Consider the following 17,138-nt stretch of genomic DNA (forward strand, 5'->3'; position numbering starts at 1 on the left):
GGCCTGGCAGTCTCGTCGGCCACCGTTCCTAGGTGGTTCCGACGGATTGTGCTTCAGGCCTATGCCCTGAAGGGGCGGGCGCCCCCCTTTCGGGTCACGGCGCATTCGACCAGGGCGATCGGGGGCCTCTTGGGCTTTCCGACACCAAGCCTCTGTGTTACAGGTCTGTAAGGCTGCGACCTGGTCGTCGGTCCACACTTTTTCAAAGTTTTATAAGGTGGATGTGAGTGCATCTTCTGATGCCTCCTTCGGCCGCAGGGTGTTACAGGCGGCAGTTTACGGTTGGAGTTCCTCCATTGAGTAACTCCGGTTTTTGTTTGGGGTTTAACCTGTTTTTGCTGTGTTATTTTTTCCACCCCTCGAATTTTTTGACACTGCTTGGGGACGTCCCTAAGGTCAATGAAGGCTGTGTCCGTCTATGAACGAAAGAGAAAAAAGGATTTTTGTACTCACCGTAAAGTCCATTTCTCTGAGTTCATAGACGGACACAGCACCCATCCCTCCTTGGTTTGTACTGCTTGTTACGAACTGAGGCTGCTAGAGCAGGGTGTGGGTTATGCCTGGGGGAGCCACGCCCCCTGGGAGGAGCGGCATGAAGGAAAGGTTTTTAACACCTTAAGTTCTGTAGAATTCTGCCTAAATCTCCTGGTAGGAAGAAGCATAACCCTAAGGTCAATGAAGGCTGTGTCCGTCTATGAACTCAGAGAAATGGATTTTACGGTGAGTACAAAAATCCTTTTTTTTCCAATGACCAACAGTGTAAGAAGAACCTTTTCCCACTTAGTACTCCAGGCAGATATACAAAACATACATTACAAAGCAACACAATCTGGGCTAGTTTCTGTCTGCTCAACAAACCACTGTTATACATCATGTTTGCTTCATTACTGTATATGGTACTATATTGCCTTATACTGACTGTGTTCTCATGACACCTGTCTTGAACAAATGCTTTCCTAAACTCCATATATATTAATACTATATAGTTATAGCACATTCACAGCTGACTGATCATGCTAATGTACTGTGAGAAGTAGATATATTTTTAGTAGTTTTCTAGCACTTTGAAAATGATTTCAATGATTTTTCTTGGGTAGAAAGGTTTTGAAAAACTTGTGTAGCTGGTGAGATGACTATATGCGATGTCATAGAAGGATTCTGTAAAAAGTGATTTTTAAATGTATGAATAGAATATGCCAAACTTATGTGCTAAACCAACTATTGTGCTTTTTTGCAGGTTCTAAACCTGACCATGGAAAGGCTGGCTATTTGTTTGCTGATAATAAGCACATCTGCAAAGGCCATGATGTGCCCTAAGAGATGTTCATGCCAGAATGTCTCTCCATCCTACACTATCCTTTGTACCAAGACTGGCCTTCTATTTGTGCCCCCCACCTTAGACAGGAGGACAGCAGAGCTTCGACTCATGGACAATTTCATAACCACTCTTAGAAGGAAAGATTTTGCTAACATGACGGACCTTATTCACTTAACGCTCTCGCGAAACACCATTAGTCAGGTCATGCCTTATGCATTCTTTGACCTAAAAGGGCTCCATGCCTTGCATTTGGACAGCAACAGGTTAACCTTTGTCAATGAGGAACATTTTAAAGGTTTACTCAACCTCCGACATTTGATCTTGAGTAACAATCAGATCCATTACATAGCTCCGGGATCATTTGATGACTTTATTGACACCTTGGAAGATCTGGACCTGTCCTACAACAATCTTGTTGAAATTCCATGGGAGACTGTTGGGAGGTTATCCAGTGTTAATACAGTTGGTCTTGATCATAATCTAATTGAATATGTTCCAGAGGGAATCTTCTCCAATCTCCATAAACTTGCCAGATTGGATATGACCTCTAACAAACTAAAAAAGATCCCACCGGACCCATTATTTTCTAGGATTCCAGTTTATGCCAAATCAAAAGGATCTCCCTTAACATCATTGGTGCTCAGCTTTGGTGGGAATCCTCTTCATTGTAACTGTGAAATGATGTGGCTTCGGCGTCTTACTAGAGAGGATGACCTGGAAACATGCGCCTCACCCCCGGAGCTAATGGGTAAATATTTCTGGTCGATAAAGGAAGAGGAATTTATTTGTGAACCTCCTATGATAACTCACCGAACTTCCAAGCTAGAAATCATGGAGGGAAAAAGTGTCTCATTAAAATGCAAAGCAGTAGGTGACCCTGATCCTTACGTAAGATGGATCTCTTCTGATGGGAAACTAGTCTCTAATACCTCTAGGACTATGTCATTTGACAATGGAACTCTGGATATTTTCACCACCAGGTTCACAGATCGGGGAAATTTTACCTGCATTGCATCCAATGCCGCAGGGGAATCAACTGCAAATGTGGAGCTAGTAGTCAACCAATTCCCCAACCTTGCAAACAGCACCGGCTTTGAGAAGGAAACCGAGTCAGGGCTTTCTGATATCTTGACGCCTGCCAAGTCTAGCATTCCATCCAATGAAACTAAATCTCGGCATGATAGGAAGGTTGTGGTTGCAGAGTTGACCTCATCCTCGGCACTCATCCAATGGCCTCCCCAGAGCCACATTCCAGGGATAAGGATGTACCAGATTCAGTACAACAGCTCATTAGATGACATCCTCATTTACAGGTAATTCTGCTCAGCTAAGAGTGAAATACAAATGGCTAGAAAAGAACTCTGAAGCACTGCAGGCAGATGTGTTAATGACTACAGTATCATTTTAAGGGTTAGAGTTAGAGACTCGTTAGTACAAACAAAACAGTCTAATTTATAAAAAAACAAGTTGACAGGAAAGGGGATTTTTTTTTCCCCACAAACATTTTATTTTCTGTATATGCTGTATGATCTGATGTAAAAAAAAAAAAAAAAAAAAACCCTGGAGGCCTTATTCACACCTATGCAGGTTGCAGTTTGCATATTGCAGGTACATTTTGCATTTTTTCAATTCCCTGGCCCTTTCCATAAAATGCACAGATGTGACCTACATCCAATGGACTGTAGTGTTTCTGCAAAACTGAAAACGCGGAAAAAAAAATGCATAGGTGTGAACCAGGCCTTAAAGACATAAAAGTAAAACTCATGTCCTGTCTATTTATTAACCAGAAAATTCTCTTCTTTAGACCTGTCCAATTTGGTTTTCCCATACTTCTAGGGGCCTTAATTTTGGGCAAATCCCTGATCAGCTGCCATTCTGCTTCCCTGTTCAATGAGGGTACGTCAATGGCTAAGAAGTACACTTTTATTTGACAAAGGCAAGTGGGTGGAGGTTGGCAGTCAGGGATGTCAATACCTCTTTGGTAGCAAACTAAAGATGGCCATAGACATATATTTTTTTTTTTTATTCCGCCTGTGTACTAAAAAACATTAACTGCTTCCCCTGCTATACAATACAGATGGACGAATCTCCTGCTGCAACCATCATATTTTGACAGCCAGCCCTACCGGCTGTTGAAATACCCAAACATCTGATTGTAAGGAGCTGCTGCTTAGCCATCAGCTTCCTGGTTCCTTTAAATTTTCCACCGAAGGATCCAACAAGGCCACCCACTAAGAAAATTTTGTCTGGTTCTTCAGAGACTGACCGAAATATATAAAGCGCATGGCCAGTTTAAATCGGAGAGGACAACAGAAGAGATATTTCTGGTTAATATTTTAATCAGAGCTTTATATTACCCTGTGTAAATCTCCCCTATACTGTATGATGAAACTTTACACTGTGGACAAAATTGGTGCAAAGTTGGATGGCGAGACAGAAGCAACTGCTCAGAACTGTGGAAATCGATTGGGTGTTCTGGGAAACTGCTCCACTTTTTTTTTTTTCGGTGCACAAGTTTTGTGTCTGTGTTTCCTGTTAATGTAAGGATGCCAGCAGCTTAGAGATGTCGAAGGTTACGTTTTGTATTAAAATGATTAGCCCTGTATTGGGGAAATGCTTGATTATTACTACTATGGGTATTTATACCACACAGACAATTTACACCTCGCTTTACGCAATGTACATTCAAATTAGCCCCTGCCCTCAAGGAGCTTACAATCTAAGGTCCCTATCTCGTATTCATATACATACTAGGATCAATTTAGGCTAGGTTCACATCGATGCAGTTGATGCGGTTTTCGTTTTTGAAAATGCAATTTTGATGTGTTTTTGAATGACTACTTCATGAGTTTGGCATTTTAATACCAATGCCTCATCTGTCAGTGGGGTTCACCGCTGACAGCTGAATGTGAAAAAAAGAATTGCCCCTCCCCCAATATATACAAGGCCCTTCGGGTCTGGTATGGACTTTGAGGGAATTCCCACTCTAAAATAAAAATAATAAAACTGTGTGGAGTCCCCCCAAGAAATCCACGGCAGGCCCTTATTTGAGACCCCTTTTCAAAGTAAATCCATTGTCAATCACAGCACTCACTGCCAATGTATCCAATCTACAATGTACCCCATACTCATTCACATGGGGAGGGGAGTGGATTCTGGAAAGAGGCCCTTGTTCAACATGGGGGCAAGGTGCTTTGGGGAAGGCAGAGCCCCTGTGCCTCAAAGAACCCCCCCCCCCCCCCTGTTGAGGGCATGTGGCCTGTTATAGCTCAGGCTCGCTCCCCCTCCACCCTTCTCCCCCTCCATGGCCTTCATTCTTGGATAAGGATTTGGTATGTTTTTTAAAAAAATTATACATTCTTTATGCTCCTTAACAACCAGCTATTCACAATATGTTAATGAGAAGAAAAAAAAACGCAAAGCGCATTTAAAAACGCAACACTTGAAGTCTGTTACATGCAAAATGCAATCTTCTGTGGGGAAAAAAGTCCCTGACCCTTTCCAAAAACTCAGAGGCTAAAATATATGTGAACATGTCCCATAAGAAACCATGTTAAATGGACTGTAGTGCATTTCTGCAAACTGAAGAAACACATACCGTATTTGCCGGTGTATAAGGCGACCGGGTGTATAAGACGACCCCCTAATTTTACAATTTTTTTAAGATTTTTTGCCTCTACTCACTCACTGTGAAAGACGACCCCCCTTCCGAGGCTTCTGACGCTTCATATTTCTTCCTTCTGGAGCCATATTCTTCTTCCTTCTTGCTGGAGCTGGAGCCAATCACGGCGAGCGATGTATTCTATTAATGAATACAAAGCCTGCTTGGATTGGCAGAGGCTGTAACATCATCAGCCCACGCCTCTGACTCTCAAAGCCATTCCGAGCAGGCTACTGTATGTAGCCGGCTCAGATTGGCAGAGGTTGTTACTCCAATCTGAGCAGGCTCTGTATTAATTTGAATACATCGCTCACCGGGATTGGCTAAGCGGTATATACTGTATGTACTGTACATACAGTATTACCGCACATCCAGTAGGCATCCCAGCAGCTGACCCGGCGTATAAGATGACCCCTGCTTTTTGGCCAGTTTTTTTAAGTGTAATAGGTAGTCTTATACGCCAGCAAATACAGTAGGTGTGAACCTAGCCTTAGACAGGAACCAGTTAATTTACCATCATGTGTTTGGAGTGTGGGAGGAAACCCACAAAATCTCAGGGAGAGCATGCAAGCGATGTTTTGATTGAAATCAGAACCAAGGGTTAAATGGTACCAACTTTTAGTTAAAAGATTTAGTTAACACTAATGTATTTTTTTATTAACTTGTTTGCTTATTTTTGTGGGATCACATACAAAATTGAGAAATTGCATATGTGTGTTTTTGGTACAACGATAAAAACCTTTCTGCTGTAAAAAAAAAAGAAAAAAACAGGGATAGTGTGTATCACAGCCCACCATGAAATCGAAGGTAATACTGTATATGCATGCATTTCATCTTATAACAAGCCTCTTTATCACTGGTGGCCAAAGATTTTTTTTAAATGGCAGGTGCTGCAAAGATTTCACAAGAAAGGGGCAGCACATCAAGAAGTAAGACGTGCCCATTAATATTTGGCTATAGGGAACTTTGATTTTAAATTACAAGATTAGGTTGAAAAATTCAGTTTTGGGTAGACTGACATTTAATGAAGCAAAATAGAATAGATAATGGGCTCAAAAACTAACATGAGGCAACATAACTGAACAAGTCTAATTCAGGAAACAAGAACCTGAGCGTAGTGAGTGGTGACTAAATTAGAGATCCAAGGGTCCAGATGGAATCAAATCTGCCTTAATGGTTCCTTATCCAATGCTGCCAGATATTCTTGGAAGCAGATTTTGTTGACTGTACCTAGAACTTGCAGCCAGAAGAGGGTTGGCGCTTGCCAGTAATTTGGAAGGTATTATCACCTTTTTTATAAAATGCTAATCAAATGTATTTTGCTTTTTCTACTATAAGCTTTAAAATCACTTATTGCAAAAATGTGTCCATCTGCTAAAATCTTCCTGGCTTTGTGGTATAGTCTCACAGAATGAGGCTGCAAATGGGTGGATCTGCTCAGATTCCCTTCGCACATAGAAAACTGCATGCAATACCCAGTGGTTTACAGCAACACGTGGTGTATATGCATTGCTTTCATGGATGCGAGTAGTAGATTTTATATGAGACTAACCCAAGTCAAAACATTGTATTTCACTTTGGATAGAGCCAGGATATGTCAGAGGCTGTGCCAGGTTTTTATTGCAGTCTGTATCCATACTCACTCCCTGTTAGGACAGACAACAATATGAAATCTCCAACCGAGATAAAACCCAAGGTACATATCAAAGTGGTTTTAAAAGAGAAAGATTTTTACCTTCATGCACTCTCTCTGCGTGAAGGTAAAAAACCTTTTAGGTGCAGCCTGCCCTCTCCTTCTACTTATCTGAGCTTAGATTTTTACCTTCATGCACTCTCTCTGCGTGAAGGTAAAAAACCTTTTAGGTGCAGCCTGCCCTCTCCTTCTACTTATCTGAGCTTGTTCGTAATCAAGCGCTGTGCCCCAAAGCAGAAACTTTCCCCCCCTCACTGCACAGTAATTGTCTCCTGCTGCTGTCAATCACAGTAATTGAGCAGAGAGTGGGGGGGCAGGGCCGAGATGTGCTCTGAATAAGTCAATGGGACACACAGGGCACAGCTCAAGATTGAGCTTGCATAAGTGCCCCCATAGCAAGCCACTTGCTATGGGACATTCAGCAGGGGGGGGGAGCCAGGAGCACCAGCAGGATATACCAGAAGAGGAGGATTGGGGCTGCTTTATGTAAAGCCATTGTACAGAGCAGGTAAGTACTATATACGTTTATTTAAAAAAAATTGGTTTACAATTACTTTAATCATACAGTACAGATCACAGAATTGATTCTTAGGCCATGGGCAGGCATGTACCGGCCATCGGGACTAACAGGTGTTTCCCAGTGGGCCGGTCGGGCGCAGTTCTGGAGCCGCTCCTCTCTGACAGTGAGTGATCGCGATTTCACTCCTGTCACCAAGGAGCAGCTGCCGACACTTGCTGGAGAGAAGATTAGGCATGCTGCTCCCTCCAGCCTGCAGGGGGAGATAGACAGCCAGCAGACTTTCCTTCCTCTCTCTCCCCTTATCACATGACTGGAGAGAGGAATGAGATGCTGCCTTCAGAACTGTGAGTACACAAAGGAGGGGGAAGACACTGATGTAAGGGGGGTGCCGATGGGGACACTCTGATATAAGGGGGCTTCCAGATAGGATGACTACGTGTCCCGGATTGCCAGGGACAGTCCCGCATTTTGCAGGTCTGTCCCGGGCACCTTTATTCCAGGACAATACAGTGTCCCGGAATGAAACTGACATAGCCACCCCCCCCCGGGCCATTCTGATGCCCCCAAAAAAGGCTGCCACATCACCGCTTTACTCACTTACAGTACTTGTCCTGGATGGGAATACCTGGAGGAGCACAATCCCCGTTTCCTGCTTGTGATTGGAGAAATCACAAACCCACCTCTTGTGCCCAATCACTGTGCTGTGCTTCGTTGTAGCACAAGCTGATTTTTGGGAAGGGGGGTGTCCCTGAATTGTAGTTTGGAAATGTGGTCACCCTACTTCTGGTGGAGACACTGATGTAAAGGGACTGTTGATGGGAACACTCTGATGTAAGGGGGTGCTGTTGGGGACATTTAAAGCTTTGCTGTGACCAAACCCCCACACCCCCTTTCTAGTTTTCACCAGTTTTCCTTCATTCTTCAATTTACACTTCTATCAAGATCTGATTGCTTATTGCCTTTTGATTCACTTGCAGTTTCCAGATTGGTTACCCTTGATGTACAGTTCATCAGGGGATCAGTACCTGGATCTTGCAACAGCGGGGAAGCCTGTAACATTTACTTTAGGCACTGTATCATGTGTTATGTTACAGATGTTCCATCATGCCCTAAATACAGCATTAGCTAGGCTTCTGTATGGTCTCCTGTAGACCTGCCCTTACATCTACTACAGTAGCTTGGTTTCTGCCTGTGTCCGGTAAACATGCCACTCTATCTCATTAGCAAACACTACTTGATGGGTTATATTTCCCAATAATTCAAACATCAATGTAATCATATATATGTCGGTTCTACAGGCTTTCACCGGGATATCTTCCAGCATCTCTAATTCACTGATATTCACCAGTTACGCACATTCCAACCTCTAGATTGGGTGACTCGCTTTTGCAATCTCTGCAATCTGTTAAGTGAGGTGGTTCTAATGTGATGATAGAGATGCCTATTCCAGAACGTGTTCCCATTCCTCATTCTGCAACTTATTTTGTTTAGATTCGCCAACCACCTACCCTTGGTTCCTGCAGACCTTCCTATCCACTATGCTTTGCAAGAAGTTATTGTTTGTCGCCTGCAGTGAATTTCTCTCTTGGCTTTCCTCAGTTGCTTACACCCATGCAGAACACTCCCCTTATGTTCAGGTGACTTACCTAAAAGGTCCTCTGTAGGATCTTCTTTTCTCCAATGCCCCTGGAAGCTTTACCTCTGCCGTGGCTCACCCTTTTTTTTGTATGATTCATGGGGACAAAGTATTTTGAAAGTCAGTCCTCCATGCTTTTCTGGGCCTCGTCTTCTGTCTCAGTTTCATGCCCCCCCCCCCCCCCTATGTCCTGCCTCGAAGGCATGTTAATTTACAATTTACCTTTTGGGTGGGGTCAGGACTGTCATCTGTACCTGCCCTGTCACGTCTTTCCATGAGAATAGACCCCCCTCTCAGTTTCCTCACAGACCTGTAGACCTATACAGGTATTTATCCCTTGCAGTGTGGGGGCAATCTTACTGTAAAGGGACAATCTTTTCCTTACCCCAGAGATGGGCCTAAATACATTTGTTGAATACAACCAGAGCAATGTGTACACTGGGAAACCATTAGCAACCATCTTTCATTGTTTAAGGCTGCTGCATTGTGATATTTAATTGGCTTCCCTGAGTTACTGCATTAATATATTTGTATTGCCCTTTGCACAATCCTATTAAATAAACCCATAAGACTACATAAAAGCCTTAAGCTCTGTAGGTACACTAATCACACCTTGATATCCAAAACATCTCACCCCTTTTATAATAAACAAGAAAGAGTCTGAAAAGATTGAAAAGCCTCTTTTTCACAAAGGTTATTTTCCATCTCACAACATCCAGCTAATTGAGACATTCGCGTTTCATAGCTGAATTATTCCTCAAATACATAGACTCTTAATTCTGAGCAATATAATGGTCCTTTCAGGCACCAACTTCATAAATCCTCTCTTTATTCCTACAATGAAATCAGCACAGATATAGATTTTTAGCACTTACCGAATAGAATAAAAACAGTCCTGTGATGGCTCCATATTTTTTGCAGTTGTGCGGGAGTTTAATGAGTTTTATCCTGCACACTGAGTTATTTAAACGTATCGACCAGTTTGTCAGAGAGTGACATCTTTCCCTCTCATACCCTGTAAACACCTTATACCATCACATATCATGATAATGCTAAATCACTTGGTAATTACAATAATCTCTTATTTATGATACAGTGGCTCAGGTCAGATAGAAAAGAAACGTTTGCAGCTGTCAGAAATTTAAAACAGTGTTCTATAAGAACAGCATGTAGATATATGCATGGTTTAAAATAAAGTCTCCATGTTTAGTAAAAGAGTGGAAAATTGCTTAAAACTGATGTCTAGATTTAAATCCCCCGAACCCTTTTCTTTATGCTCACAGTTTATTTGATTTAGCTGATTATTTTCATTGGCTGATAAAGTAGCAGTGGTTACAGACACCTATCAAATCAAGTAGGTTCTGGTCAGATAACAGGTGGTCATGTCCCACACTCCGCTTGAGTGCTTTCGTCATATACCACTTCCTCCCAGTCTGGATATAGATATCAGATATTCCAACTGCTCACAAGCACACAAAGAGACGATACTTGTTTGTCTGCTGAACATGGACTCTTTATTAGAACCAGAATACAAGTCTTATATACAGTAAATGAGGAGGGAGTTCATCCCTCCTGCTCATATTACTCTAGTAATACCAGAAACATAAAATTGACATGAGCTAATTAACTAATCTCTTAGAACAGCCGTTGTGACTCCCTAACTGCCATACACATTATTCTACATATCAACACAGAACTCCTTCATACAATTGCAGGATCATTAAACAATGGGTGACAGAGAAGCCACACTAGACTCGTTTGCATTATAGAAGACAACAGACAGACAGGTGGCTGGAGATGATGACATTAGCATCTCCTTGCAGTATATGTCCCAACAGTATGAATCAGTCACTCTTTCTAATATAGCATATACATGGTTCCCAGAGTCTTTGTGTCTTGGGGGGACATGGACCTGATTTCAAAGTAACGCCACCTCAAAGGTCCCCAGGCATACAGCTTGCAAAGAGCACCGTTCCCCCAAATGCCAGGGTCCATGATCGCAAGGCAAGAGGCTAGCGTTGAGTCCCCTCCAAAAGCCTCTGTCCCGGATGAGTCTGTCAAACTCCACATTTAGTAAAAAAAAAAAAATTGCTTAAAACTAATGTCTAGACTTGAAGCCCCCCACCCCAGAACCCTTTTCTTTATGCACACAGTTTATTTGATTTAGCCGATTATTTTCATTGGCTGAGAAAGTAGCAGTGGTTAAAGACACCTATAAAATCGAGTAGGTTCTGGGCAAATAACAGGTGGTCACATACATACAACCTCTTTCTGTATATTATTTATTCTGAAGCCAAAAACTTCATTGTAAATGCTAACACAGGTTATCTCCCCTTCAATATCATGAATGCTACTACCAGACTTATCTACTTTACTAACTGCTTAGTGTATGCCACCCCTCTCCGCCAATCCCTACACTGGCTTCCGACTGCCCAACAAATACAGTATCTCACAAAAGTGAGTACAGCCCTCACATTTTAATATAATATAATTATATATAGTTATAATATTTTATTATCTTTTCATGTGACACTCGGCAGAAGCAAAAGCCCAGCTATATATAATATATACACTGCATCTCACAAAAATGAGTATACCCTTCAAATTTTTGAAAATATTTTATTATATCCTTCCATGTGACAACACTGAAGAAACGAGTGTACAGCTTGTATAACAGTGTAAATTTGCTGTCCACTCAAAATAACTCAATAGACAGCCATTAATGTATAAACTGCTGGCAAGCAAAAGTGAGTACACCCCTAAATAAGAATGTCCAAATTGGGCCCAAAGTGTCAATACTTTGTGTGGCCACCATTATTTTCCAGCACTGCCTTAACCCTCTTGGTCATGGAAGTGTGTATATATATACAATTTTAAATGGTATTGCTTCATGTCAGGGCCCCATAAAAGTGGCATGGTTTGCTATAGTTACATCCTTGCCTTTACTTCTATGAAGATACCCAGAGAGAAGCACACTTGTCACAAGATGTATCAACAGTTTGATAATGTAATTTGTGTGTGTAATAAATAGGGCTGAACCTACCTATACCTCTGCTCCAATAGCTTACAGTACTCCACTGTATGTACTTAAGAGATGCCCCTATACAGGAAAGTGAGCCAGACAGGAAGATGAGAACTGACAACGCTGCCTTGCTTTTGGAGGTGGAAACTTTAAGGCTGAAATCCACATTTAACATTCTATTCATCTTCAGCAAAATACTCTCTGGTGTTTATTTACTAAAGGCAAATCCACTTTGCACTACAAGTGCACTTGGAAGTGCAGTAGCTGTAGATATGAGGGGAAGATCTGAAATGGGCGGAAGCTCTGCTGATTTTATTATCCAATAATGTGCAAGCTAAAATGCTGTTTTTTTATTTTCCTTGCATGTCCCCCTCGGATCTACAGCGACTGCACCTCCAAGTGCACTTTCAGTGAGAAGTGGATTTGCCTTTAGTAATTCAATCCCTTTGTGTCGGTATCCGAGCTTACACAATATTGATCATTTCATCACCTCCACCTTATTACAATGTAAGGGCCTGGCAATTGGCTGCTAGGCCCAAGCACTGCATAATGGAATGGACAGATCAGTGGAAATGTTCTACAAAGACAAATACTAAATAGTTAAGGGGTGAGCTTTAAAGGTGTTGTAAAGTTATTTTTTTTTTTAAATAACCAACATATTATACTTACCTCCACTGTGCAGCTCGTTTTGCACAGAGTGTCCCCGAAACTGGTCTTCTGGGGTCCCTCGGCGGTTGTCTTGGCTCCTCCCAGTGTTGAGTTCCTACGGGCGTGCTTCCGTAATACAGCCGGCGGCTATTGCCGCTCACTGTATCACTTGGTGCCGCGTCATTGGATGTGATTCACAACAGTGCGAGCCTATGGCTGCGCTGCTTTCAATCCATCCAGTGTAGCCAATCAACGGCCAGGCTTCGCAACGAGGAGGATGACTGGGCGAGCGCGGGACTTTTGAAGGGCCAGGTAAGTAAAACAGGGGCTCGGGGGGCAGTATTGTCAGATGTTTTTTCACCTTAATGCATAGGATGCATTAAGGGGAAAAAAACATTTACCTTTACAACCCCTTTAAAGAGGCTGTCACTTTACCTTGAATGAGCAAACTGACAAACTCTTAAAAAATTCCGATAGAGACTGAACTGGAGCAAGCATGCTTTTACAGTGACCTCACTTGCTTATGATGCTTGCTTATTCCAGGTCAGTAACTCACTAGGTAGTGAAGCCAAGGTTAGGATGACCACTCGGTGCATTTTCAAAGTGGCCAGTAATGGTATTGTGTGTTCTTTTATTTGGAGGTAAAATGGGCATTGGCCGATTGCTTCAGTGCCTTAGGGTAAACATTTATCTAGATCAAAGTTTCTCAAACAGGGTTCCTCAAGCAATTTCTGGCTCTCCAATTAAGTTGTCAATGACACCAATAATCTTTTTAGCTATCTGAAAGGGGATAACTCTTGTCAAGTGTAAGGAGCATTCTTCCCACTGACCATTAATCTAATATATTATGAATTATAGATATGGTAATTTTTAGCAGGGGGTGCTTGACACCAGAAAGTTATTTCAAGGGTTCCTCCACATTGCAAAGATTGAGAAAATCTGGTCTAGATAAAAGATAAATAAAAATACTGTAGAGCCTGCATCTTGAATAGAAAGGTATGATCATTTAATCTTTGCATCTGTTTAATTCAAACTTTTGATATCAAGGATGGTCAAAGGGACAATCAGAAAGCCTTGCCCCTATACCTTATCAAATGCCTAAAGTTTTGACATATAGTAAGTTATTGAATACATAACTAATTTTGTCAGCTGTATCATTGATCCTATCTTTGCTGTTTGTCTACTGTAATAGGGCGCAGATGTTTTTCACCTACTGTTGTGTTTGCTTTGTAACTTACAACTCTGTGGTTGGATTCACTAAAAGCCTCAAATGAAAAAGCCTTGCCCACTTTGCTAAGGAGTAAATCAAATCTATTAGGTAGATTCAGTAAGAGTTAGGCCGGCTTATCAGTAGATAAGCCGACCTAACCCAGAATCTACGCCGACTTATGTTTAAGCGTATGCTCAAACAGAGATACGCTTAAACATATCTAAGATAAGACGGCTTGCGCCGTCCTATCTTAGGTTGCAATTTTTCGGATGGCCGCTAGGTGGCGCTTCCATTTCGGTCAGCGTAGAATATGTAAATTAGTTGATACGCCGATTCACGAACGTACGCCCGGCCGCCGCAGTCGATTTACGCCGTTTCTGTAAGGCATTAGCAGGCCTAAAGTTATTCCATCTATTAGGTGGAATAACAATGTTAAAGTATGGCCGCCGTTCCCGCCGCGAGATTCAAATTTTTTACGTCGTTTGCGTAAGTTGTCCGCGAATCGGGATTTACATCGTTTACGTCCACGTCAAAATCAATAGGCCCGGCGCATGCGCAGTAAAAAAAACATCAAAACCGTGAGGTCAGGCGTCATTACCATAAAACACACCCCCCTCCAACACATTTGAATTAGGCGCCCTTACGCCCGCCGCATTTACGCTACGCCGCCCTAAGTAAGGAGGCAAGTACTTTGAGAATACAGTACTTGCCTCTCTTACTTAAGGCGGCGTAGTGTAAACACGCTAGGCTACGCTGCCTTATATTTGCGCGCCCCCACCTGAATCTACCTATATATCTCTACCTTCTAATAAAGAATCCCATGATTTGTCTTAAATGGCACATACAAGCATGATCATATTGGGTCCAGGCCAGCACAAAACAAACCTTGAATATGCTTTGATAATCCGGACACCAATTGTTTTAGCGCGGTGCTAATCCTTCACACCTCTGAAGACCTGTCCCCCAAAACAGTGAATGTTGGCAAACATATACATATATAGATAGATAGATACAAATGCATTAGCTGGCAATATTTAAAGATTAGCCCATTCTGCTGCCCAGTTATTGTTTCCTCTCTAAAGCCATGTTTTAATGTGGAGCTGTATTGTATTTATACAGTAGCTCTCCAATAACCTTGTTACCCAGTTAATCCTCAGCTGGAAATGATGCTTTCCTGGCCATATAAAAAGTGAACTGAAATGCACTTTCCCTTTGAAAGGCAATAATCCATTTAATACAGCCTAAAGCTAAGAGGGATCAAGGCAAAATTAGTCTTATTTCACTTGTAATACAATTATCACCGACAGATTACTGTATATGACTCCTATCCAGTTTCTTTCCCCTAATGGATTGACAAAAAGGGGGCTAGTAGATAGAAATTGCCCTTCGTGAGAATAAAATTGTGAAGCAGCATAATGCTCATTGTAACATTGATTTATTTTCTCATTGTGACCGAGCATTCAGCTTATTTAATAATCATCTGCAGAGTCTGCTAATCAGAAGAAGAGATATTTAAAGAAATGGTTTCATTGAGGGGGAGAACGGCTGCAAGGCGGAATAACTGTTCTTTACAAGAAAATACTAACAAAATCATATGTTAGAATAAGGTACAATGTCATCTAAAATAATATCTAGGATTGCCTCATGTGGACCTTATTAGTCTGTACGAATATTTCTTACATGTCACAATATACAGAAACTGTATCATTTTTCATCACAAAGCTCTACTTTGCAACATTTTAAAAGAAGTCCTTAAAGTAGAAATCCAGCCTAAACCTAACTAGTCTTAAAAATGTTAAACCTAACACTTATGAGGTCTACAAGAGCAAAGAAAGAAAGGCGCACCAGCCTAGTGTGTTACCGTTGACAGGTTTAATAAAAATAAAATGATAGTAGAAAAATACTCACAAGAGAACTGGAATGGTAAGCTTATCAGCAACGTTGTGGTGGATACCCCTTAAACCGCACTCCAAAATAGGGGGGATGTAGAGGTGTGTCGCTGCCGGCTGACGCGTTTCGAGGCGTCAAGGGCCTCTTCATCAGAGCTCAGCAGTGCAGGTGCAGGGGAGAAGAGGGAGCACCTACAGCGACTGGGACATGGGTGCCTATCGGTGATGTCACAGCTTTAGGCATTCCCAGCCATTGTCAAGTTCTCTCTCCTCTTCCGGGGGGGCATTTTAAAAGCTAGGTCAGTTTTTCCTAAGCCGAGATGATGCCATCAGTCTGCTGCAGGCAAGAGGGAGCATGTCCTCCACTTCCCCTGAGATTAGACTGCAACATTGCAGCTTTTTAGTGAGACACAAAGTAAGAAGCTGAAGCCAGGGCTGATCTGTGCAATACTGGTAGACTCTGATGTCTTGTAGCGGCTGTATACCCCATTAGGAAACTTCTCTTATTTGCGCTCTATGATCTGTTAAATAAACTATTAAAATATTAGTTCAAGAAGTGCTTAAAAAAAAAACATCTTTTGAGGCTGGGTTCACACCATTGCGAATTACGCATTCCAATTCACATGGGAGGAGATTGTGACCGGCTCTCTATGGATCTCTATTTTTAGCGTGGCGCTTTTAACCCCTGCTAGTGGCCGAAAAAGGGTTAAAACCACCCGCAAAGCGCTGCTGCAGCGGTATAGCCACGGTGCCCATTCATTTCAATGGGCAGGAGCGGTATACACACCGCTCCAAAGATGCTACTAGCAGGACATTTTTTAGCATCCTGCCAGCGCACCGCTCCAGTGTAAAAACCCCCCCGGCTTTCACACTAGGGTGTTAGTAGCGGCTCTTTCAGGCGCTATTCTTAGCGTTATAGCGCCTCAGTGTGTAAGGGGTCTTAGAGATTTTTTTTTTTTCCTATTCAGCACTGGGTGTGGTTTCTTGGCATACACTGTGTGACAGCTGATTGGAGGAAAGGCACACACCCCCACTCCACATAAGCAAAGGAAGGAAGGAATGTGCAGAGCTGTGCTGTGAATAGACCAGCTCTCTACTAAACTATTTATACCACCCATCCCAACACAAATTTCAGGCTGGTTTTATCTCCGTTGTTGAACTTGTCAGATGTTATCATGCTGATAACATCCTCTAAATATGGTTGTCCTTTAATTATCCTAGACCAGATATATTGTATATTATACTGACCAGACTGTAATTATCCTAGACAGCCATTGGTCTTAATTTGGTTCCCTATTTCTCATTATTATGCTTATAATGGTTCAGCAGCCACTCTGTTCCAAAGTCATTTGTCAGTTTAAAGTGGATCCATAAAGAAATGTTACCAAGTCTACAGGCATGAACCTTGGATGTGTCACAGTATGCAGCAACAGTGTAATTATTCTATAAAACTGTACCTCTTATGAATGAAAAGTTAGCCCTTGAGCTCCAGTTTCTGAAGGTGTTCCTCAGAGAAGCATACTGCCAGAACATTGCCATCA

General features: G+C 42.1%; 1 protein-coding gene across 2 annotated transcripts in view; it reads left to right on the forward strand.

Annotated features, from left to right (window-relative positions):
* The window catches only part of LOC120913553 (leucine-rich repeat and fibronectin type III domain-containing protein 1-like protein), a 785,902-nt gene that overhangs the window by 678,097 nt on the left and 90,667 nt on the right, over positions 1-17,138 (forward strand). For both annotated transcript variants that reach the window (XM_040323557.1, XM_040323558.1), the window contains one exon: positions 1,238-2,631. In XM_040323557.1, coding sequence (XP_040179491.1) covers positions 1,253-2,631 — 1,379 coding nt within the window. In that variant the 5' untranslated portion in view covers positions 1,238-1,252. The remainder of the gene's footprint in view (positions 1-1,237; positions 2,632-17,138) is intronic.

This window comes from Rana temporaria, chromosome 9 (genome assembly GCF_905171775.1).
Source record: "Rana temporaria chromosome 9, aRanTem1.1, whole genome shotgun sequence".
NCBI lineage: Eukaryota > Metazoa > Chordata > Amphibia > Anura > Ranidae > Rana > Rana temporaria.